The sequence below is a fragment of the Eretmochelys imbricata genome, chromosome 2, assembly GCF_965152235.1.
Source record: "Eretmochelys imbricata isolate rEreImb1 chromosome 2, rEreImb1.hap1, whole genome shotgun sequence".
Taxonomy (NCBI): domain Eukaryota; kingdom Metazoa; phylum Chordata; order Testudines; family Cheloniidae; genus Eretmochelys; species Eretmochelys imbricata.
The window spans coordinates 201,747,798-201,774,072 of NC_135573.1; the positions used below are offsets into that span (position 1 = coordinate 201,747,798).

Sequence of the window (26,275 nt, forward strand, 5' to 3'; positions counted from 1 at the left end):
ATTGGCAAAATTGTCTCTATTTTAACATAATATCTTCTGCATAGGACACATCTCTGGCAACAGCTACACTTTTTTGGCAGATTTTATTCTACAATGGAGAAGGTTTTATATGCAGCTGCTGACATAATATTTCACATGCAGCTAAGGACAAAGATTTTATATACAGAAAATCTAAAAAGGATGATAATAATTCCTATATCACTTTTTGTCAGTAGATTTCAAAGCACTTTACAAATGAGGTAAGGATCATTATTCCTATTTCAAAGTTGGAGAAACAGAGGCACAGAGCAGCAAAGTGACTTGCCAAGGTGTTGCAGCAGGCCAGTGGTAGCGCCAGGAATAAAACCTAGGTCTCCTACTTCTCAGTCCAGTGCTGTATTCACTGGGAAACATTGCCTCCACTTCACCAGCATCAGCTATGCTTCTACCAACACCCAGTGTCCCTCACTCCCAAGCAAAGTACCTAACCTACCCCTACTTTCGATTTGAAAAAAAAAAAAAAAAACCAAAAAACCAGAGAAAATGAATACACACAAACTTATTTAATTAAGGTTGCTGCTCATATAACATACCTTACACAAAACCACAAGAGTTAGGAAACGAAAAGTTAAGCCACCTAACAGTACCTACTCTCTGCTCCTGCACCCACAGGTTCACACCTTACTATTAATAAAACTACCATACACCACGAATCACACACCACAACCATAACTCTGTGTGACCGGGGTCCCAGGGGGGGCAGCTAAGATCACTCAATTAGGGTGAACTGCAAAGAATGGGGCAGACAATCCCCCAAAAGCTGGTGGATATTCCAATACTTAGATTTACAAAGCCAGCATAAAACAGCTTCTTTATTACCTCACTTGTTACTCAGAAGTCCAAACAACACAGTTCCCTTAAAGTGATCCAGCCACAGGCCTCCATCCAGGTACCTATATCAAATAAGATGAAGATTCCTGAAAATCTTATTTCATCATATAAAAGAAAAGGTTCTACCAATCCCAAAGGATCAGACATTACCTCCAAGGTTATTGAATATTTCAGATCATACCCAAATACACGCAACAGCCAATTCTTATTAACTAAACTAATATTTATTAAAAAACAAAAGAGAGAGAGAATATGGTTAAAAGATCATTATACATACAGACGTGTTCAGTTCATTGAGGTTCATATTCATAATAAAGATGGTGAGCTTTGTAGTTGCAACGAGTTCTTTCAGAAATAGTTCACAGGTTATAGTCTAATGTCCAAATATCATATTCAGGGAGTATCAGCATATCTGGGACCTCAATCTTGCAACTCAAACTTCCCCCAATGAACCTTAAGCAGATGTGAGATGACAAAATCAGGACCCAAGGGATCTTTTATACAATAAAAAGAAAAGGAGGACTTGTGGCACCTTAGAGACTAACAAATTTATTTGAGCATAAGCTTTCGTGAGCTACAGCTCACTTCATTCCGATGAATGAATTTGTTAGTCTCTAAGGTGCCACAAGTCCTCCTTTTCTTTTTGCGGATACAGACTAACACGGCTACTACTGTAAAACTTTTTATACAATGTTATGTTCTCTTTGACAAATTGGAGTTCCTCAGGGAACAAAAGGTAATTAGGATGACTTTGAAGGAGGTCCATCACCAGTACTTAGCTTACGAATTAACATAAGGCAATTTGCTTGTTCCTTCACCATTCACAGTACATTTCAAAGAGAGATGAATACAGAGATATCCCATGTTTAAAATTCATTTAAATGCTAGGATGTTCTTTTGATCTCTGAACTATCAGAACATAGCATAGACAGAGACCATTGGTTACATTGTTGACCCTACTCATATATATGTAAATACACAAAAACACAAACATTATCTCCCCACATGTCTTTTGATTTTGAAGGTTATTTATTTTGCAGGATGTTTAACCCTTTCTAGCCATGTGTCACACTCTGTCTCAGCTAAGGATACCAGCCTTCCAGCAACCACTTTCCCAAACTACCATCTGCCAGCATACCTAACTGCTACAACAACCATTCACAACTAACAGTGTTGGGAGGGGCAGAGTAGTTTGGTGAATGGGTGTGTGCAGAAGGAGAGCTGCATAATATTGTAGAATTGAACAAAATGTGTAGAGTGGTGCAGGCGGCAGAACTAGGGTGGGGCAGAAGGGGCTAGCTCCCCTGCAATGGAAATATTATGGTGGCTCTGCTGCGGTGTAAACTTGTGCATGCCAAATCTTATCTTTGCCTTAGCATTTATTATTAGACTGTCATCTTGTCACAGTACACTGTTACATTGACATTAGCTCTTAATTTCAATTTACCTTATTATCTAAGTAAAAAGTTATTTCATTGATGCATGTGAATTCAGGTTGTGAATTACCAAACTGCTCTGGATTTTTGGATTCTGTCTTTGGGAATGATGTAGATAAACTGGAGAGAGTTGAGAGGAAAAGAACAAAAATGATAAAAAGCTTCGGAAGCCAGACCTATAAAGACAGGTTAAAAAAACTTGTCATGTTTAGTCTGAGGAAGAGAAGACTGAGAGGGGACCTGATGACAGTCTTCAAATATGTTAAGGGCTGTTATAAAGAGGATGGTGATTGATTGTTTTCCAAGTCCACTGAAGGTAGGACAAGAAGTAATGGGCTTAATCTGCAGCAGGGTAGATTTAAGTTAGATATTAGGAAAAACTAACTTTGAGGGTAGTTAAGTTCTGGTAGAGGCTTCCAAGAGAGGTTGTGGAATCCCCATCACTGGAGGTTTATAAGAACAGGTTGGACAAACACTTGTCTTGAGTGGTCTAGGTTTTTATCAGTCCTATCTCAGCACAGGGGGTTCAACTTGATCACCTCTTGTGGTCCCTCCCCAATCATACATGTCTATGATTCCAAGATTCAATCTGAATATTCTTAAATTATATGATTGGCTACATATTTATGACCTATTGTCTGTTTCCGGACCATGGGCCATAGTTTGAACACCCTTTATGCAGTGTTCGTGATTATAACTGTTGTGTGTTATTTGTCACAGAACGGAGATGGGAGGATAGACAAAGAAGAACTGAGGAAGTCTTGTTTTCAGCTAAATATCGATCTAGATGAGGAACTCCTGGATGCTTTATTTGATTACTGTGATTTGGATAAAGATGGTCTGATTGACTATCTGGAGTTTGTAAACTTTCTTAACTGGAAAGACAAAATGTCTGTTGAAGAATTTGAAAAAAACATAATTACAAAAGGTATGTGATTTAGTACTAGAAAGCACTTAGGGGATAATCCTGTCTGTTCCTCAGCCACTGGAAAAGGCCCTGACTGAAGCAGAACACATACTGCACAGGAGGAGTAGAATATGGAAGCCCACACAGTGCTTCCAGGTCCCCAGTACATTGTGGAGCATGGCTACAAAGAGGCTCCTCTGATCTGTGTTCTGGATGAATGGATTCCCCACTGGGAATTACCAACCCCATTTGCTAGAGTTTGGAAGGGGGTTAAATTGGAAAACAAAAAGGAAATGGCTAAAGAAAAATGTTAAAAGTTTACATTTGCTAGCAAAAACCTGGATTCATCTGTAATGTTTCCATTTGAACAGTGAGCTCTTGCTACAATTTCATGTTTTGAAATTATGATAGCTGGCAATGTGTCCTTTAGATATTAGATTCTCTGGTCCATTCAGCTCCCTTTATATTACCCAAGCAGACTAAAAAGAGCACAAACTACCCACAAGCAGGGCCAGATTAACCGTTTGTGGGCCCTTATAGAGGCAATGGAGCATGGCTCAGGGAGGTCAGTCCCCAGAGCGAGGGAACAGCCAGGGGAGGCCCTGCTCCACCCAGCCCAGTGCAAGGGCACTATTTACAAACCGGCAGTTGTCAGACGCACAGTGGCCCACCCTGCCCTGTGCTGCCAGCGTGCCCCTTCCCCTCGGGGGCAGGCCCATGTCGTGCTACACAGCCCCCCTTCAACACGAACACCCCCGCAACTCCCTATGGCCAGAGCACCACAGACCCGCTATGCCCAGCGCCCCCCCCCCAACCTGTTCCACAAATGCACAGCGCCCCCCTGCACACAGCCCCACCACAACTGCCCAGCACCCCACACTCCCTAGTGCTCCAACACACACATCTTCCCTACCCCCTCACAGCCCAGCGTCCCCCCGCCCAGGCTCCCCCAGAGACCCACTCCCCCACGCTCTGCCTCCTGGCCACACTCACTGGCCCTACTGGGAGGTGACTGTGTCTGTCAGGCTGAGCCGGCAGTGCAGCCAGGGCAGGTCCCAGGGTGGGGAAATCGCTCCAGCCCCTCAGGAGTGGCACGACCAGCCAGGCCAGGGCCTGCCCTGGCCGGGCTCCCTCAGGACCCGCTTGCCTGGAGGAGCCCAGCCAAGCCCACCCCACCACTGTTCCACCTCACCCCAAACTGACAAAGACTGGCCAGGCTTCTACACCAGCCCCAGGCGGCTCAGCTCTGGGGAGACAGGTGGGGCTCCACAGGGGATGGGAAGCAGAGACTGCCCAGAGCCAGAGATGCACTGGGGTCCGGCCAGGGGGTGGAGAGGAGTTCTCGGCCGGCCGGCAGGCCAAAAGGAGCAAGTGGTGGGCAGGGTGGGGGAGAGCCAGCAGGCTGGTGGGGTCTCAGGGCACAGTGCAAGCAGAGCAGAACAGGGCCCCTTCTGAGCATGGGCCTGGCTCCATGGCGCCACTGGCTCCATTTTAAACCTGGGACTTCCCACAAGCGCCTACTTGGGAGTTCCCCAGTTGGCATAGTACAGTGTAGATGGCTCATCATCTTCCACTTTGATGTCTCTGGTCAACACAGGGACAGAAAAAGAGTGGTGGTGTGGAAGCAGTCAGAGTGTCCTATACAATGCACTTCAGCTGCCCTCATATGGCTTGTGTTCTGTACAGCCCTCAGATTGCTCTAAGCCTGTGGCTCTCAGCCTTTCCAGACTACTGTACCCTTATCAGGAGTCTGATTTATCTTGTGTACCCGGAAGTTTCACCTCACTTAAAAACTACTGGTTTACAAAATCAGACATAAAAATACAACAGTGTCACAGCCACACTATTACTGAAAAATTGTTCATTTTCTCATTTTTACCATATAGTTATAAAATAAATTAATGGGAATATAAATACTGTACTTACATTTCAGTGTATAGTATATAGAGCAGTATAAACAAGTCATTGTATGAAATTTTAGTTTGTACTGACTTTGCTAGTGCTTTTTACGTAGACTGTTGTAAAAAAATATCTAGATGAGTTGATGTACTCCCCAAAGACCTCTGTGTACCCCCATATGTACACATACCCCTGGTTGAGAACCACTGTTCTAAGCTGTGCTGGAGCAAAGAATCAGGGAGCCATACGCAGCATGAGAGAACAAATAATGTGTGAGAAATGTGTAGTCATGTTGCTTAATGCTCTATTGGATTGTGCTCAGAAACTATGATGATGAACACAGTATAAGTACCTCTATAGAAGAGAATAGTTCCATGACCACCACTGCCTCATTGTGCTATATCAAGGTAAATTACAATAACTTAATTTTAATCTGTCAGACATGAGAAGTAACGGTTGTTGTTTTTCCCTTTTTCACATATGTGCACTTTATTATTTAAGTGGGTTGCACCAAAGATTATATTTTTATCTCCCTCTCTCTCCTTCCCCTCCTCCCTCCAACCTGGAGAAATCCTTGGAGAAAGTTTTGTTTTTATTTTTCCTTGAAGTGATACACTGGAGATTGTAAAAGTCCAGGGATTCTGATTTTATCATAAGCACTTTTTAAAGCTGGGTTAATATTAGAGCCAGATGCAATATCAGGTGCAAATCTCAGTCAGAACAGTAGGGCTTTTTATTTTTTGAAGAGTTTATTTTGCTATGCAAATGTATCCCGTAAAGCAGGAGAGATTAAAAATCTCTCAGAACCATTTGAAAATGTGTAATCTATATATTAAATATTTTGTAATCAATAATAATGTAGATTTAAGTCACTGTTTTTACTACTTAAAATATTTACTATGTTGTGTGCATCTAATAATTTTGGCTATTTTATAACCTTCACATTTTATAGGGAAAAAGCCAGATGGTTCTGAGCCTTTCCTACCTGAAGATGCAGAAATAAAAACAAATGATGGATCACTGTTGAAAGATGAAGATCTTGTACCAAAGGAACCTGGAACTTCAGAAAAGACACCAAAAACTCTTACAAGACCAACAGATCGTGTATTTGCTGATTATCGCACAACTTCTTCTCAGTACAATGCAACTGTAGGAGGTCTCCCTGCAACTTGTAAGTACAGTGAATGCTAGTGAAGACAAAATCAGAAGCAATTTTAGAAAGTATTGGCAAATGTGCTAATTACATAGAATAGTCCACTACCTAAATCTAATTTATCCAACAGCATCAAACCAAATTTGATTCATATGCTTAAGATTAAGGTTTGGAGGTTCATTTTGGATAAGCACCCAAAAGTTTGGATGTTAAACTCTTTGGTCTAGAAATTATACTGGAAGTCTCAGGAGAAACAGTTTTTTTATGATATTTCTAATAAAATTCGCTTGGTTGGAAATAAAGCAACAATAACCTTCCTTACAGTATTTAAACACTTATGCTTCTGGTTAAAGCTGAAACTATGATGTGTAGAAGCATGTAAAAACTGGGTTGGAGGAAAATTAAATCTCTTTTTTAAAACCTCATAAAAAAAGATTTGACTTGAGTTTCAGGCAGAATTTCAGGTGAGTTCTTATTTTATCCAAAGTAGTTCACCCTTCCCTAGTTTGGGGGAATACTATATGACACAGCTGCTATTTCTGTGTGAGCTACTGCTGCAAACATAGTTCTTTCATTTCTTTATGTTATGTATTGATTTTTTTCCCCACAGGTTACCCATTATACGGCGTTCCAACCATTCGTTCAGACATTCCTGCCCCTCGTATTCGCCGCATCAGTGACAGAACTAATTATGGTGATGAAGCCAATGCTTATGCATTATTATGTCCATCTGTCTTCAGCGAGAAAGGAGTATATGAGAGAGATTTTTTTAAGACAAGATCAAAGGCAGAGGTACTGTACATTGCTTCTGAAGATTCTCTCTAGATACCTCTGGTCACCTGCAGAATGGGTCTGGGAGGTTATGTGATCAAGCAGATAGGATACCACACCGAAAGTCAAAAGACCTGGGTTAAATTCCCAGATTTATTATTGACTCGTGTAATTTGGCGAGTCACGTAACCTTTCTGTACCTCAGTTTCCCTATCTGTAAAATGGGGTTAATAATGATTTGTAAAGCACTGAGATCTGTGGATGAAATATTTGGCATTTTACAAGTGCCCAATATTAATATTCGCAGACAGAATATTAGGTTAAATTGATATGGTTTTTAACAGTACATACCAATAATTTAAGGATGAAAAAATTATAAGAATGTTTTAATTATCACGGAAACAAGCATTATGAACCCAGGAAATTCAGAAGTTAAAGTTAATCTTAAGAGATCCAAACATGTGAAGGCAAAGAAATGCACTGCTAAGGCACTCATACAGCCTTTCATAGATTCCAAGGCCAGAAGGGTCAATTTTGATCATCTAGTCGGATGCCATGTGTAACACGGGCCACAGAACTTCCTGAAAATTATTCCTAGAGCATGTCTTTTAGAAAAACATCCAGTCTTGATTTTAAGAATTTCTGTGATGGAGAATCCACCATGATCCTTGGGAAAGCGTTCCAAGGATTAATTACTCTCACTGTTAAAAATTGAGACCTTACTTCCGGTCTGAATTTGTCTAACTTCAACTTCCAGCCATTGGATCGTGTTATGCCTTTCTCTGCTAGACTGAAGAGCCCATTATTAAATATTTGTTCCCCATGTAGGTATTTGTAGATTACAATCAAGTCACCCCTTAACCTTCTCTTTGTTAAGCTAAATAGATGGAACTCCTTGAGTCTATCGTTGTAACCCAGGCTTTTTAATCCTTTAATCATTCCCATGGCTTTTTTCTGAACCCTTTCCAATTTATCAACATCCTTGGATTGTGGGCACCAGAACTGGACACAGTATTCCAGCAGTGGTCATACCAGTGCCAAATATAGAGATAAAATAACCTTAACTCTGTGCCTTGACGATCCACCCGGAAAAAAATATGAATGACGTAATTTATCTTTTCATATCAGTTTAAACTAATCTGGGACCACATACACTAAAATCCCTTAATCTTAATCATATGGTTCTTGAAGAAGTGCCAACTTCCTTTACAGCCATACACTGTCCAATGAAAAATATGTACTTTTCACATTTCTTATTAGACCAATAGCATAAAGAAGGTAATTATTCAACATTCTTCATTAAGGCTCCAGTTCAACAAAGCACATAAGCAGGTATATAAATCTGTTGCTAGTCATCAAAGCACTTAAAATGTGCTTAAGTGCTTTGTTGAACAGAGATGGTTTGTTGAACTGGAGCTTAAGTTTCTATGATCCACTAATTTTTCAAGTATTAGTTAATACAAATATATGGCAAAATTTTCAAAAGTGCTTAAGTGATTTAAGCTCCTAAGAGCCACCTAAAGTCATGTGACTTAGCCTCCTAAATGATATAGTGTCCTAAGTCACGTAAGTGATTTTGAAAATTTTAACCACCGTGTCTTTACATATACGAAACCTCCTAGGCTCAGATAATGACAATATAGCACTTACATGAAATAAATGATGTCAGATATACTGTGCAACAGGAGTCAGCAACCTTTTAGAAGTAGTGTGCCGAATCTTCATTTATTCACTTTAATTTAAGGTTTTGCATGCCAATAATACATTTTAACATTTTTTAGAAGGTCTCTCTCTAGAAGTCTCTATATTATATAATTAAACTATTGTCGTATGTAAACAAGGTTTTCAAAATGTTTAAGAAGCGTCATTTACAATTAAATTAAGATGCTGATTTTACACTGCCAGCCCGCTGCTGGCCTGGGCTTCCGTTCACCTAGGCCAGCAGCAGGCTGAGTGGGGCCTGCAGCCGGGACCCCAGCTGGCAAGGGGTCAGCAGCCAGAACCCCAGACCAGCAGTGGGCTGAGCGGGGCTGGCGGCCGGGACCTCAGCCCGCTGCCAGTCTGGGGTTCCGTCCGCCAGCTCCTGCCAGCCAGGGTCCCGGCTGCCGGCCCCATTCAGCCTGCTGCCAGTCTGGGGTCTCGGCCCTGTCCACATAGACTAGGTACCTTCTCCCTGGTTCTAGCCATTCTCTTCCTCTCTCTGCACTGAGATGAGGGTGGGAGTGCGCTGAGAACAGGGCTGGGAGTGAAGGAGCAGGCTGGGGGTTGGGGTGCAGGGTCTGGCCAGGAGCTAGAATGAAGGAGGGGGCTCAGGGTTGGGGCAGGAGGTTTGGGTGTGGAACACTTACCTAGGCCGCTCCCATTTGGTGCGAGGGGTGCAGGTGGGAATGTGGGGGGTGTGTGTGCGGGAGCTCCCGTTTGGTGCTCAGGGTGGGGGTGGGGATGTGGGGGGTGCAAGAGTCAGGGCATGGGGTGTGGGGGGAGCTGGGTATGTGTGTGGGGTGGAGTCAGGGCAGGGGGGGCTGGGTATGCCCGGGTGCCGGAGTCAGGGCTGGGGTGGTGGGGGGATGCAGGGGTCAGGGTAGGAGGCTGGAGTGTGGGGGTGCAAGGGTGAGGGCAGAGGGCTGGGGTATGTGGAGGGTTCAGGGGTCAGGGCAGAGGGCTGAGTGTGTGTGACGGGGGTGCAGGGGTCAGGGCAAGAGGCTGGGGTTGTGGGGAGGTGCAGGGATCAGGGCAGAGGGCTGGAGGTGTGTGAGGGGGGTGCAGGGGTCAGGGCAGAGGGCTGAGTGTGTGTGAGGGGGGTGCAGGGGTCAGGGCAGAGGGCTGGGGGTGTGGGCTGGGGTCATGGGGGTCCTCCCAGCCCCCTGCCCTGAGCGGCTCACTACAGGGGGCTGGAGGGCTTATGCCGATTCCACCCCCTTCCCCAAGGTCCCCAGAGCAGAGAGCACACTGCGGCTCCACTTTTCCCTCTCCCGCTCCGCTCCGCTCCGTAGCAAGGGCAGTCAGCTGATCGGCTGCAGGGAGGGAGAGAAGGAGGGGCAGGAACCCAGCACGCTGGGGGAAGAGGCGGGGGGGAAGCTTGCCTGCCCTGCAAGGAGAAAGTGGTGGGCGGGGAGTGGAGAAGAGCGGGCCGGGCCGGGCAGGATTTTTAATGGCACGCTGCTGTCTGCTGGGGTCCCCGGTAGACAGCAGTGTGCCATTAAATATTGGCTCGTGTGTCGTCTTTGGCACGCGTGCCATAGGTTGCCGACCCCTGCTGTATAAGATGTACAAATATAAGTCCATTGCTTAATTTATGCTAGGGCTTGCCAGGGCTGAGACCCCGCACCTCTAGGCTTGGCAGTTCATAGTCTTGGCACCTCTGGGCTTGCTGCATCAGTTATGAATGTAAAAAAAATTGGTTATGCCCTGGCACCTAATTTCTGGAGCCCCGACACCTCTTTCATTACAAATTAAGTACTGTATAGGTCCCAATTCAGCAAACCACTTAAATACTTAAGTGCTTTGCTGAATCAGGGCCATCATGTCTTCAAAACATTTCTGATTTCTTCAGTCATGCAATGCAGACTTCTAAAAAAACATTTTGAAAAAAGGTTAATAAAAAGATTACAAAGAGGACGAGAGGAGAGAATTTCATACAGACAAAGATGTAGTTGAGAACTTCTTAAAGCCTTAAGAAAATCCTTGATCCTAAATAACCCATATCACACTGAAGAAGGCAAAGCATCCATCACATGAGCCAGCATTTGTGTAAGATTTAAAGTTAAAAAAAAAAAAAAAAAGAAAGAAAGAAAGGAAAAGTAGAGACTGGTGGTACAGAGAAGAATTAAAGCTGTGGGTGCTTTAACTGTACATGTCCGTTGTTTACCTTTAAGTTTAACCTTAACTCTGAATTCCCTAGGTTTGTAATGCTTATTTTACCCAAGGGAAAAAAAGGTTTTTTTGCCCTTAAATTACAGATACTGGGCCAGATCCTCAGCTTGTGTAAATCATCATAGCACCAATGAAGTCACTTCTGGGGTAGAACACAATGGAGCTACACTTTTATACCAGCTGAAGATCTGGTTCATGTACTCTCACCTTTATTTATAGTTTCTTAATTGTTTGTTAATAATCTTGACTGAAATTCTAAAGAAGCATTTCAGATATATATGCACTTTTCACTTGGCTGTTGGACTTTTTAGATAAGCAAAAATAGCGCTTTCTGCATTGTTCTTTAAACGATAGGGCATCTTGTCTAAAAACAGCTGTTGACTTTTTAATATGAGTCTACATGGAATACTAAAAGAAATTTGAAACTGTAATTATAAAGTCCTTATAGTTGCATTCTAGAAAAATTCTCATTGACTGCCAGTGATAAGATTGAGCTCTTCATAATTTTTTTTAAAAAATTTATCTTAACATTCAAACAGCACAACCTTGCTACAGGTTTCACTCTAAGGGCATGTCTTCACTAGCAACTTCAAAGCGCTGCCCACAGCAGTGTTTTAACATGTCTGTTTAGTCGCAGCGTAGAGAGCTCTCCGAGCGCTATCAAAAAAACACCCCCACGAGGGGAATAGCCACCAGCGCTGGGAACACAGCTCCCAGCGCTGGTGCACCGTCTACACTGGCACTTTACAGCTCTGAAACTTGCAGTGCTCAGGGGGGGTACTGTTTCACACCCCTGAGCGAAAAAGTTGTAGCACTGTAGAGTGCCAGTGTAGACAAGCCCTAAGTATTAGAGTAAGGGCACCCAAGACAGATGGGGAACAAGATAATTACAGTAATCAATAAGTAGAATAAATGATACTTGTCTGACTCTGACTGAAGATTGAACAATTGGTGTTTGGAATGATCAGATTTACGATAAGCCAAAATATGGCGAAAACTGATTTAATCAGGCTAAAGCTGAACAGCCTGTGTATCCAAAACAATCTAGTCTTGTGATTGCCAGATAAGGAAGAGAAGGCTTGAAAAGAGGCTTAGGGCTAGAATTTTTAAGGTATTCAGGCACCTAGCGGGATTTTCAAAAGTACCTAGTTGCCTCATACCTATTGAAATAAAAGAGCAGCTCCAAGCATGACACCCATCTCCCAGAGGCCTTCCTGAGAAGTGCAATGCCCTTTTGCAGTATTTCCCTGAAGGTGCTTGAGCTTGGTGGGTCTGCCTTTACCTGTGCATTCTACCATGGGGACAGGCACTGCACTGTAAATAGTAATAAGAATAAATAAGAGCAATTCTTGGCCTTCTGCCATTAATAAGCTGTGTTCTCACTTGCTACTTGCTAATACACCTCTCAGTGGCAGACTTACTGACAGGAACATTGGCATCAGCAACAGATATAGAGGCACTTTGCACGAGGAGCTGGCTGTCAAGCCGTCTGGAGTAGCTCAAGAGCGTGCACACCACCTCAGGGCAGACTGTTAAGAAGCAGAGCACATAGTCCAAATTGGTTATGAGTTCTATGCTTAGATTTCACCAACCATTTATCACGTGTGAACTCCAGAAGCACTGTAACAGCCTTAACGTGGAGTTACAGACAGTCCCCTTGGGTACCCCAATCTATCCTGCTAACAATATAAGTTTGCCTTTGTGACAGGTGGTCCCTTACACCAAAAATCACAATACTCAGGTTACTCCCAGTCCAAAAGGACCAGTCACTTACCCCAAGTCAATTGCATTTAGATCTTACAACAAAGACAATGCTTGTATCCTGTAATAAATTAACTAAAGAGTTATTAACTAAGAAAAAGAAATGAGAATTATTTACAAGGTTAAAACAGGTAAACATACACACAGGAATTACAGTCTTAGGTTCCAAAAGGTAATAGAAGCTGCTGTAATATGCAAGCTCTGTATGCCCCCCATGGCTAACCCAGCTAAGCAATTGGGGATGACTTGCTTATGCTTAAAAATATTTGCCCCTCAGCAGCAGCATAAAGATCCGGTTTCTTTTTGTTGGGGATTTTTATTCCCTTCCTCCAGGAGTTCAAGCTGATGGATGAGTTCTTCATGGTAGGGCGGGGAGGAGAAATTCAATTAACAAAGTCTTTGTTGCTTCATAATAGCTCATTTGGCTTCAATGGGCCTTCTTGGTGGGCAGAACCTAAGCCCTTTTAAAGGAAGCCAGCATTTTACATTTCATGTTTGGTGAGTTACACAGTTACAGAGGTTTACAATGCAAACACTCAGTATAACCTTATAATATGGGGTACAGATGTTATAAGTGAGATTACTATATGCAGCATCCTACAAGCATTTCACAAAGTCTAAACACTAAACACATTCTTGTAAACTTAAGCTCTGTTTTAATAATATTAACACATAGGTGAGCCAGACATGTTTCTAGCTATGTATTGGCCAATGTTCTGTTGAGGCCAAGGGGGTTTGGCATGAGCTGGTACCTGGTCTGCCAACGTCACACTGGCCATGGAGGGAAATGGACTCAGATTGTCCAGTCAACACTTCAGATTCACCCTGCAGCTGGATAAAGGTGTAAACTCTTCTGCTACCAAACATGGTGCTTCTATCTGCAGCTGTCAGAACAAAAAGTCTAGGTGAAAGAGGGTAATGGGGGAAAAAGGGAGAAGAGAAAAACAGAGGTGGCAGATTCAGTTGGGTTCCACTGAATAAGTAAGTTCAGCTGTGTTTTGGGCCTCTTGCACTTGCAGAGGAATGGGGCAGGAACTTATTGTGATAGGATATGTTGTATGTGTTTTATAAAACCAAATGATTGGAATAGGCTGGTTATTTTTGAAAATATATTAACATGTTTCAGTATTTTTAATGAATTCCTCACATTTAATGCAAAGGGTATGAAGAAACTCAGACATTTTTTATTTACATTTTTGTCCTGGCAATGAGAAATGAGAGAAAATCATTAATTCTGGTAGGACTCCCATCCTTCTCTCACCCACACTTAAACATCTCAGTGTGTATATCTAATTTATCAATGACTTGTGTATCTTCTACTATTTCTTCTATAATATCTGGTGCTGTTTTATTACTGAATACTTCTTTTCTTGTATTTTCTAAAGCCAGCAATGTTAAAAATTAAGAGCTGATTTTATTACTTTAAACAGATGCCTATTAAAGTTCTAAGATAATACTAACTCAAAACATAAAATTCAAATCTAAAATTAAGGCAGTGGACTTGACAACCTCCTTCCCTCCCTTGGTCATTTTATTATAACTGGACCGGATTTACCATGGCATCAATGGCTCCATAGCGCCGGGCCCAAGCTCAGAAGGGGCCTCATAACACTCGCTTCCTCTCCTCTCGCAGCGCTGCAGGAGCGGAGCCTCAGAGCAGCAGGGATCCAGCTGGGAGCTGAGAACCCAAGGAGCCCAGGGAACTATGGTTCCTTGGCCAGCTCCCTGCCTAGAGAGCCAGCCCTGGAGCAGGGAAGGAACTACATTTTCCAGCATTCCCTTAGCAGCTATCAACAGGAAAGCGGGTGGGAAGCTGAGACCCCATGCACCGCAGCTTGCTGTGAATGGAGAGCTAGCTGCTAGAAGGGGGTGGCACTGTGAATGGAGAACAAGTATGCCCAAGGACTAGAAGGCTTTGGCCCAGATATCACCCTCAGAAGACTTCCCCAGACTGGATTAGGGGTGTGTGGTGTGACCTTGCCTGGCAGCCCCCAGAGAAGGAACTGGGTGGAATGAATGGACAGTGCACCTCTCTATCTGAAGCCTAGCACGAGAGGTATGTGGACCCCACCAGGAGAAGTTAAAATGAAAAGTACGTGAGGGGACGCTCTACTAGAGGACCTGGGCAGCTTTAGGTACAGTACCAGGCACTCAGGAAGATTTCCACTTCTGAGCCATGGAAGCAGAAATTGACTTTTCCTTTGCAGATTTATCCAATATTCAGAAAGGGAATCTTGCACATGCCTTCCAGATTTAAACACCCTCAAAATTCAGGAGTGCTCAAGCTTATTTTGGGCAGCTGTTACTTCATTTCTCCAAAATCAAATATACTGATCCACTGTAATTTGCTGTAGAAAAAGTAGGATAAAATTGAGCAACAAATGCTGGGGTCTTCCCAGTGCTAACTAGGACTGGAATTTCTATTTTTTTTTAGTTTTGTTTGTTTAAAAAGAAGACAGTGATATTGCATTGACAAATTCCCCACAGAAATGAAGAGTGGAAGAAAAGAATAACAAGGGCACCTCAACTTTTCCTCATTTATATAGGACAGTCTTACAATATGGATCAGAGATCCTCCAATCACACAAGCTGAAAATTGTTCCACCTGACTGCAGTTCTGTAACCACGTGGGAACCAGTCCTGTCTGTGTTCTGTGTACATCCAAAATTCCTGCTGAATTCAGAAGTGCCTGGCTTTTGTAACCATGTGACCAGATATTTTCAGGTTTACATTTAGTAATTGGACAGGAGGCCTCTCAGAAAAAGTAAGGTGCTGTAGGAGGTGTTGCTTATTCATTAGGTAATGTGAGACCTTCCTGTTATACTAGTAAACCAGTGCAGTATAGAATGGGGGTCCTTTGCTTCTATACGCAGCCCATTAAAGACAATGAAAAGACTCCCACTTACTTCAACAGGCTTTGGACAGAACTGGTTATACATAGGGTAACTCCACTGTCTTCATAGGGTCCTGGTCCCACAGCGGAGGGGGGCCATCTGAGTTTGTTGAAGAGCTGCTGCTCAGGGATGGGAACCTCCTGGCACCCCAGCCTCCAAAATCATTCAGGCTGCACTTTCTGCACGATTATGTGCAAGCTGAGGTGTGCATGGGAACTGATGGTCTCTGCTGCAGGTGATGGGCTCTCAGGTACTTAAAGCCATGGCCTAGACTAGAGGAGAGAAGCACCTAACTCCAGAGTCTGCAGGGCCAGCGCTGAGGATTTAGAACCCCTAGTTCTGCCATTGCAAGGTTCAAGCATGCTCAGCCTTGGAATTGCCACCCCTCCCTTGCTAGCAGCTGCAGCTATCGAAGGCTGATCTCTGGCAATTGGCCCCAGGGCTGTAGACAGAGAAGTTGCAGGTGGCTCTGTGACTACTGGAGGCCATTAAGCTAGGAGCGGATAAAGAAGTTGGAGTTAACCTCAAGGAACAGAGGTCACCTGTAAGAAAGGAATATCAAGGGGAGCAGGGAAAGAGGAAGCAGATGAGGCTTGCAGGGGGAGAATAGCCCCAGCTGGCTAGAGAGTATGCCCAAAGTAGAAAAGAAACAAGCATGGGGAGAGATGGTGGTGACCAGGTAGTAGACTAGCATGTAGAAGGAAGCAAATGGAGAAAGGCTGGTGACTTCCAGTTTCTAGGGGCTAAGTCCTCATTTTGGGGAAATGGTGTTTGCAAGTGGCTTGCTCAAACGGTAGGATGGGCACTGAGGGAGGGATTTGTCAGAATTGATCAGGTATCTGTTGGCTGTGAAACTTTATTGAGCTGAGACCAGAACCACATATAGTGACTGGCGACATAGGGTAGTAATGGAGACATGAAGCACTTAGAGGAGAGGAAAATGATCAGGAACAGTCAGCATGGATTCACCAAGGGCAAGTCATGCCTGACTAATCTAATTGTCTTCTGTGATGAGATAACTGGCTCTGTGGATGAGGGGAAAGCAGTGGACGTGTTGTTCTGTGACTTTAGCAAAGCTTTTGACACGGTCTCCCACAGTATTTTTGCCAGCAAGTTAAAGAAGTATGGGCTGGATGAATGGACTATAAGGTGGATAGAAAGCTGGCTAGATTGTCAGGCTCAACGGGTAGTGATCAATGGCTCCATGTCTAGTTGGCAGCCGGTATCAAGTGGAGTACCCCAAGGGTTGGTCCTCGGGCTGGTTTTGTTCAATATCTTCATTAATGATCTGAAGGATGGCGTGGATTGCACCCTCAGCAAGTTTGCAGATGACACTAAACTGGGAGGAGAGGTAGATATGCTGAAGGGTAGGGATAGGATACAGAGGGACCTAGACAAATTAGAGGATTGGGCCAAAAGAAATCTGATGAGGTTCAACAAGAACAAGTGCAGAGTCCTGCACTTAGGACGGAAGTCTCCCATGCACTGCTAAAGACTAGGGACTGAATGGCTAGGCAGCAGTTCTGCAGAAAAGGACCTGGGGGTTACAGTGGACGAGAAGCTGGATATGAGTCAACAGTTTGCCCTTGATGCCAAGAAGGCCGATGGCATTTTGGGATGTATAAGTAGGGGCACTGCCAGCAGATCGAGGGATGTGATCGTTCCCCTCTATTGGACATTGGTGAGGTCTCATCTGGAGTACTGTGTCCAGTTTTGGGCCCCACACTACGAGAAGGATGTGGAAAAATTGGAAAACATCCAGTGGAGGGCAACAAAAATGATTAGGGGACTGGAACACATGACTTATGAAGAGAGGCTGAGGGAACTGGGATTGTTTAGTCTGCAGAAGAGAAGAATGAGGGGGGATTTGATAGCTGCTTTCAACTTCCTGAAAGGGGGTTCCAAAGAAGATGGATCTAGACTGTTCTCAGTGGTAGCAGATGACAGAACAAGGAGTAATGGTCTCAAGTTGCAGTGGGGGAGGTTTAGGTTGGATATTAGGAAAAACTTTTTCACTAGGAGGGTGGTGAAGCACTGGAATGCATTATTTAGGGAGGTGGTGGAATCTCCTTCCCTAGAAGTTTTTAAGGTCAGGCTTGACAAAGCCGTGGCTGGGATGATTTAGTTGGGGATTGGCCCTGCTTTGAGCAGGGGGTTGGACTAGATGACCTCCTGAGGTCCCTTCCAACCCTGATATTCTATGATTCATGGCTATAGAAGGTCTCAGGAAGGAGATAAATCTGTGGGGAGTTTCCCCGATCACTGTGAAATTACTGCTCACTGGGGACACTGATAAACCCACATGGACATACAGCTTAATGATAAAAACTGGGGGCTGAGGGAGCTGTGTATGGCAATGAATCTAGTCATGCAGAGCTGTGGGATCAAAATGAAAAATGTCTCTGAGATTCAGCACCGGGTATGCACTGGCACCAGTGGCACTGCCACACCAGGCCCACACTTGGAGCCCACAACGTCTATATGGGGGCCCACAAATATGTTTGGCGCCAGGGCCCACGAAAGGTTAACCCGGCACTGGTTATATACAGTATTCAGTCATGCTTGAAAGTGCACTTGGAGCGTGGTTAGGTATTGTACAGTAAGGTATACTGCTAATTAGAGGCCTCAGATATAAAAGATGACTTGTCAGAATTACATGTGCATGAGCATATTAACATTTTATAATCTGTCTGAAGCAGGAAATCCATGTACACAGAATATAGCTAACAGCAAATAGAATTTATGCTTCATTGATAAGCCCATTATACTTATCATGCATTAGACAAAACTGTTCTCTGAAGTTATAATGTAGTCTGAAATGTCAATCTCCATTATAGACTATCCAGTTTATGCAGAACATAGTAGACAGCAATAGAGCATTAAATCATCCTGAACTCATGCAGTGCATTGCATATTTCAGTAATTCTGTTTAATTTTTAATTTATTTTGATATTGAAATTTATTTTTTCTCAAACATGCAATGGCTAATGAAATTATAATTTAAAAATCTGGGACTGTATCATGCCATCTGTTTTTGAGCAAAAAGCCATATTGAAATCAATGAGGAGTTAATAATAGTCAATAATAGTCAGTTACACAATATGACCCACAATTCTAGCCTTCATTACAAGAAATCAAAGCGGACACAGGATTACTAACCAGTAAAACAGCATAGATTAAGAACATACTGAAAAATTGTTCTCACTACACCCCAATTCAAGAAAGGATTCCTGTTCAGGAAAGCTTGTAAGCATGTGTTTAACTTTATTGAACACATTGGGACTTAAGCATGTGCTTTAGTGCTGTCCTGGATCAGAGCCTGTTTCATTGACTCCAAAGGGCACTGGGAGTCTTTTCATTGGGCTACAAATCAGGCCCTTAGAGTGAATGAGTTTATTTTGACTGGCAAATAAGATGTCATTCACTTATTCAATGTGACCATTACAGTAAAGGGTAGGTGAGCAGATTTTGTGCCTGGGATGGTTTTCAAGATGGGAAGATGTCACTGGCTCTTTAAGAGTGAGCAGGGCCAATGCACCTGTGACCATTGGTTCAGCTGACCCCTGTTGAGCTTCAAAAGAGGGCACCTGGGCTTAGAGAGACCTGGTGAGGGAGTAGTTGAGTGAGTCAGGCTGACTGCCAATCAGGAAAGGGGCAGAGAGAGTAGCATGGGGCTGTCACTGCCTGTTCCCTGGGAATATGAATCCCTGGAGAGTTAGAGCTGCCAATCTCCTGGGTGGGGAGGCAGGGAAACAGGAGCAGGAAGATTGCCAGAGTCGCCTGAGACGGGAGGCAGAAGGAACCTGAGAACTAAAGGGGGGGAAATGACTGGGAGCTGTAGCCCAGGTGAGTTGAGGAATTGTTTTTTTGTTGATTTGACTTAAGTTTGGTCAATAAAACCACGTAAGAGAGACTATGGGCATAGCAGTGACTCCTTCACATGCTGTGGAAATGCCCTGCCTTGTTAAACATGGTGGAGAATGCGGGCAATTTGAATGGGCCCTGATACAAGGGGAGAGTGAGGCCAGTCCTGAGTGTTTTTTTTTTTTTTAAAGGAAGAGGGAAAAGAGGGAGCTAAAAGGCCGTGGGGTCCTCTTCAGCCCTGGAATGTTTACCCTCTTTAACTGGTGTATGGAGGAATAGCAGCAACTTCCAGGCTTCCTGCTTCAGTTCTGGGAAGTGGCCAATCAACAGCAGCAAACCTAACTAGTCCTCCTGCAGATTCTGGTGAATCAAAAGAGACATCAGGAGATGTCGCTGGACATGCAGAGATGGGCGGAGACAGTAGAGAAGCAGCAGCAGTAGTACATGATGGGAGATTCTGCAAAGGGAAACTCTTAGTAGTGGCAGGTACCAGGCAAGGAAAAGATGTTTATGGGCCAGGAGGCTTGAGTCCCATTTGAGAGCAAGCTATGCATGTGGGTGGGAAGGCCACATTGAAAGGACCTGCCCCTACAGGAACAATGATGGCAAGGGTGACTCTGCGCAGCAGATGCAAAACATACTGTAGTCACTCTGGCTGATATTCTGCCTCATGCTAAAGCAAGGACAGGGCTGGTAAGTTGTGCCTATGGGACAGCAGGACATTAAAAAGGCACTGCCCTCATAGGGGAAAGAGTTGCAGCAAGAGAAAAGAAGGGGACCCCAAAACTGGATAAATCCAGAATAGTCTGATGTGGTAGTAAAATGTGCAAGAAGCTAAAAAGGGAGTGGGTGCCCCACAGCACCAATATAGAGGCTGTTGGGAAAGTAGATGTGGCAATAATGGGGGGGGGGGCTATAGTTAGTTACTCATCTGACCCAGGCAGTAGGGGGTGTGAGAAAACTGGAGGAGCAGAGTATGATCAACAAGCTGGGGTAAGGTTGAGATGAATATGGAGGCTAAATGATCTCCTGAGGGGGGATACAGACTTTGCCTCCAGTGATAATGTGGGATGGGAGGATGGCTGTCAACCCCCTTCAGTTTATAGAGGTTCAGGCAAGACACCAGGCAAAAAACCCTCTATGACCCTGGCAGCTAGGAGAAACAAGAGGGCAGTGATTGAGGATGACATGGAGGAACTCTGATGGGCCTCTGGGAGGAAGGCTACTAGGATGTAAGGGTTCCCCAAGGAGCAGTGGAATAATTTTGGAGGGAAACATAAAAGCAGCTTGAAGTAAGGTGGAATTTTGGATAAAGGAGGAGGGTATGGACTGTAAGGCTGGCCACACTACAGAGGACCCCGAGTGGCCTGGAGCTAGAGACGTGTTCCTGCAGGGACTGTTTTAAGGACTTGTGGGGAGCGGGGAAGGGATTTGTATGACTTTATCTGGAGTGTTGTATGTAAAATAGGTTTTATTTTGGTATAGTGGTGTTTGGGGTCCACTTTGGGGTGGGGGCACTGGAGGAAGGTTGGGTTTTTAAGGTTTTCCTTAGGAGTGGGCAAGGCCGTAATGGGGGTGTGTGGGGGGGTGGAGTGTCACAGGGTGATACTTTGAGCTTTAAAAGGGGGCACCTGATCTTAAAGAGAGAGTGAGACTTGGTGAGGGGGAGCCTCAATGAGAGCTAGTTAGAAAAGAGGCAGAGAGGGCTCTCTCTGCCTGCTCCTTGGGAACAGGGAGCCTGCCTGGGAGAACTAGGACTACCAGAGTCCCAGGGACAGCAGGCAGAAGTCCCTGAGAAGTAAAGAAGGAAAAGCTCTTGTGAGCTATATCCCAGGGTGAGATGAGGAACTGTGTTTTTGTTGATTTGACCTAAGTTTGGACAATAAACATGCATAAAAGAGACTGTGAATGTGACAGCTGAGTCAGATAAATTGATCCTTGATGATTTGTGAATTTGTCAAGTGAGTATTTTATATCTGTTAGTATAAAAATTTATAAAAATTAAATGTGAAAAAATATACCATGACTTTTGAAAATGAAACTTTCAGGCTACATAATGACCCATTATAGAGGTACATGCAGTGATGAGCAGCCAAAATCTTAGCAACCGGTTCCCTCCTCACCCCACAAGGGGGTCGTGGCCCGCCCCCGGGACTCCTGCCCCCATCCAACCCCCTGCGTTCCTTGATGCCCCCCCTGGGACCCCTCCCCCATCCACCCTTGTCCCCTGACTGCCCCAGGAACTGGGCAGGAAGGTCTCGTGGGCCACCGTAGTGGGTGTCCATCCCACCCCGCCCCTAAGAGCCAGAGGGACCTTCCGGGGGGCGAAGTGGGGAGTCCCAGCGGTGCTTACCTGGGGCGGCTCCCGGGAAGCATCCAGCAGGTTCCTCTGGCTCCTAGGGGCAGGGTAGTGTAGCTGGGGGGGAGCAGGGGGAGTGGCCGCTCCCCCCCACTGATCACATCAAAGTGGCGCCTTAGGCGCCAACTCCATGGGTGCTCTGGGGCTGGAGCACCCACAGGGAGAATTTGGTGGGTACAGAGCCCCCACCGGCAGCTCCGTGCCCGGCCCCAGCTCACCTCCGCTCCGCCGCCTCCCCTGAACGCACCGCCCCGCTCTGCTTCTCCGCCCCCCCCCCCCCCGGTTTCCCGAAAATCAGCTGTTTGCATGGGAAGCTGGAGGGGGGGGCGGGGGATGCTGAGAAGCAAGCCGTGCTTCGCAGTCAGGCCCAGGGAGGTGGAGCGGAGGTGAGCTGGGACGGGGGGGCGCGAGGAGGATTGCCTGCGCCGCAGCAGGTAACCTGGTGGGCACACGGGGGAACCGCTCCCCACCCCAGCTCGCCTCTGCCTCCACCTCCCTGGGCCTGAGCACGAAGCCGCCACTTGCTTCTCAGCCCCCCCTCCCCCCCCGTCCCAGCTTCCTGCACGAACAGCTGATTTGGGGGGGGGCTGAGGAGCAGGGCAGTGCGTTCAGGGGAGGAGGCGGAGCAGAGGTGAGGTGAGCTGGGGCCTGGCAGGGAGCAGAGCACCCACCAAATTTTCCCCGTGGGTGCTCCAGCCCCGGAGCACCCATGGAGTCAACGCCTAAGGAGCCACTTTTGGCCAGTTGTTAAATTTAGAAGCCCTTTTAGAACCGGTTGTCTTGCGAGGGACAACTGGTTCTAAAAGGGCTTCTAAATTTAACAACCGGTTTCAGTGAACTGGTGCGAACCTGCTCCAGCTCACCACTGGGTACATGTGATAGTTTTAAACTGGGTTAATGGGGCTCATAATGTTTTATACTCCCTATGGGGGTGTTGATAAAGGTGTCCTAGAACAGTATACTTAAATGGCATTGTCGTATTTTTTTAGTGTAGGAAGCTATGACTGTTAAAGGTTAAAGATTTATCTTGTTCATCTTTAGCCCATGAGTCATCCCATTGACTTCAATGAGATTCTAAGAAAAATAAGATATAGTCCGTTTTTATCAATAAGGGGTGCAATTAAAAGTATAAATGTTGTGGACATACAATTAATGAATGATTTAATATTCATTTAGGATTATGTACAAACTATGAGCTAGATTTTTAGCTAGTGTAAATCGGAATGGCATCATTAGTGTTGATGGAGCTACAAAGGTTTACTTTGCTCAGTGTCTGGTGCTATGTATTTATAAAACCCCTTCATTTGTAAGTGACCCAGTGGATTGGAGGAGGTGGCAATGCTGGTCCAGTTGTGTTTTAGAGGTTAACTTGGCAGATTAATGTGAATTAATAATATGGCATCTGTCTATTGAGAGAGACAATGGTATAAGCACTGAAGTAGTTGTGTTACTATGTGCCATGCTGCAGCATCATGACTGGCTAAAAAGTCCAATTCTTGAGTGACAGTCCTTGCCACAAATAGTGCTGGCATAAGGCATAGGGCCAGAGGATGAACCCAGCAAATGACTAGCATTTGAGGTCTGTTGTGCTTTCCTCTTCACTTTCCTGTGTCTCAGTCACCTCTCTGCAGCCACTTTGACTGCCTGGTGCAGCGCAGCCCTCCAGTGTGGCCTGTTGCTAACTGCATCTTCTTAGCTTGCAGCATCCATGTTGAGAATTTAAGTCCCTCTTGTAAATGTCCTTGAAACGGAGCCAAGGTTGGCCCATTGGGCTTGGAGGATCCACAAGTTCTCCATACAGGAGATCATTTGGAATGCATCTATCATTCATCCAGTGCAGATGACCGAACTGATGTAGACATCTGTGTTTGAGAGTCGTCATTAGACTCGGGAATTTTTCTTTCTCAAGGAGGTTGGTGTCAAACTTGATTTCCCACGTGATATTTAGAAAATGGCAAAGACAGCAGGTATTGAAGGTATTTAGCCTTATTTTATGCCTGCTCTAGGTGGTGTCCAAGTCTCACCACCATACAGCAGCATGCTCAGAATGCATGTCTGGTGGACCTGTATCATGGCATTCAGTGTTAGTTTCCTGTTATCCCACACGCGCTTGGTTAGTTGGCCTAATGTGGTGGCTGCCTTTTTTATGCAGAATTAAGCTTCTTATCTAGAGATAACTTATCTGATAGAGTTGATCCTAGATAGCAGAGCTTGTGCACAGCTTCTAGCACAGTGTTAGCTATTGAAACTTGAAGTGCAGTCAACAAACCTTGTGCCATAAATCATTGTCTTTGTTAGTCCAAACTCATCACAAGCTAGTACAAAGGCTGGGTGGTTGGCAACTAAACTGGAAACTCCACCACTCACTAAGTGGTGGAGGGTATACCAAAAAGCCGCTGGAATGAAAAACAATATCCATAAAGGAGTAACTCTGTCTGGTGCAGCTGCCTTGCAGCCAGTTCTTGGCTGAACAAAGGTTAGGGGAGAAATCCCAGAATTAATAGTAAAGATCAGAAAAAAATCATGTGAAAGAAACATGCACAAAATAAAATATACTAAAAATAAAGACAAGCAGTGAAAAATAACAAATGTATATGGAATGGCAGTATTCCACCGACGCTCTGCTTTACCTGTTAGGCAAATACTACAGCACCGCAGCTTGATGTAATCTGTTACACAGAGTAAATATGTATGTGAGAAACTCACAAAAAACAAAACAAAAAACTAAGGGACTTGATCCTCTGGTTTTACACCAGTGTAATGGAATAATCTTGTGGTATATAAGTAGGGCTAGATTCCAAGCTGGTGTATATTGGGGTAGCTTCATTGAAATCAGCCTTGCTGTGCTGATGTACACCACCTGAGGATCTGGCCCATAGCATTTTCAAGACATGTTTTCCTTGTTAAATGTAGACTTTAATATAATATTTATGTTGATAAATGTAAAGAATAAAAGATAATGGATTAGTAGCATGGTTTTATTAGGATTCTTGGAAACCTTAATGTATAAATTTCCTGAACTCTGTGTGCTTGCTTTCTGAACCTTTAAACTGCATTAACCTAATTTATACATTTAGGGCCAAATCTTGCAGTCCTTAGTCCTTCCTTAGATAAAACTCACATTAATTTTAATGGGAGTTGGCTTGGTTAAGCACTCCAGGATTTGGCCTGTAGTCTTCATTAATGGCAAAATTCACTCCTAAACAAATTAAAATTCCTCATGTGAATAATGGATGCAAGATCAGCCCCTATATTAATTAAAGCAAACGCTGACCAAAATTAATTCCATCACATATTACTTTACAGATTGCACGAATTCTCCGTAACATTGGAGTGAGCATTTCAGATCAAAACTTTGAAGAAGTATGGAAGCAGGCCTGCATGAAACATCACAGAGAAGAGGTCTGTGTAGAATCCATCAGAAATATACTGGATGAGATACAAGCATCACACACAAAGTGCAGTTGAGGTTTCCTATTCTTTGTGGTATTTTATTTAAAATAAAATCTGCCATAACTTTGGTATTGACTAGAACAAATGTTTAAATGTATTGTGTTTATGGAATTAGAATCCAATCTATAGTCCTTCTGTAAGGACTGTGGGAGATAGCATATATATTAATCTGTTCTTATCCCCCATTAAAGTCTGGGAATTGGGCCACTGATTTCAGTGGGAACAGGACTAGGTATGTTATTTGCTTATAAATTGAATTCAGTTGTTTCTCTCTATATTATTATATGACTTAATGTGTCTAAGTGTTAAAATTTACATTTTTGAGCCTGAACACTTTTCCATCTTGTCTTTGTTTACAAAAACAGAAACCATTGAATAAATATTTGAAATGTTTTTACATACTGAGAATAATTAAATAACATGAACTTGTCTGATTTAAGAATCTTTTTTTTTTTTTTTTGAAGCCAGTATTTCTGTGTAAAGGAAAATCGTTCCTCTGCTCTTCTAGAATTCCTTGTTGGTGTCAACAAAACAGTGGCTAAAGATGAGCTAGTTGCCATAATTTATTTGGATTTTCAAAAACTCTTTGAGGCCCCTCACAGGAGGATACTAAGGAAATAAAATAATAATGAATTGAGATGTAAAGTATTGACTAAGACAGCAAACAAAGCAGGGAAAAAATAGCCAATTTTCAACATGGCAAAAGGTGAACAGCCTGATACACCCAAGGTTATGATACTAGAAACCAGTATTTAATATATGTGATCTGGAAAAATGGATGAACATTCAGCTGCAAAATGTATAGATCACACAAAATTATAGAGGTTAGAAAAGGCTAGAGGAGACCATGAGGAATTTCAGAGGGGCCTAACCCTCAGTTCATCAATAGCAAATACCTTTCATTTGTCAACAATTAATTTTAATACACATTGGAAAGAATGTTCTGAACTATGGAGATGCTCCCCTGGATTCTAAATCTAATTGTAACCACACAAGAAAAAGATCTGAGTGTGGACATCTGTGACAGGGAACTAT

General features: G+C 44.0%; 1 protein-coding gene across 1 annotated transcript in view; it reads left to right on the top strand.

Moving 5' to 3' along the window:
• EFHB (EF-hand domain family member B) overlaps positions 1 to 25,717 on the top strand; it is a 43,237-nt gene extending 17,520 nt beyond the window's left edge. The window contains exons 10-13 of the mRNA XM_077809312.1: positions 3,027 to 3,234; positions 6,065 to 6,283; positions 6,876 to 7,057; positions 25,094 to 25,717. Coding sequence (XP_077665438.1) covers positions 3,027 to 3,234; positions 6,065 to 6,283; positions 6,876 to 7,057; positions 25,094 to 25,255 — 771 coding nt within the window. The 3' untranslated portion in view covers positions 25,256 to 25,717. The remainder of the gene's footprint in view (positions 1 to 3,026; positions 3,235 to 6,064; positions 6,284 to 6,875; positions 7,058 to 25,093) is intronic.
• The last annotated feature ends 558 nt before the right edge of the window (positions 25,718 to 26,275 follow it).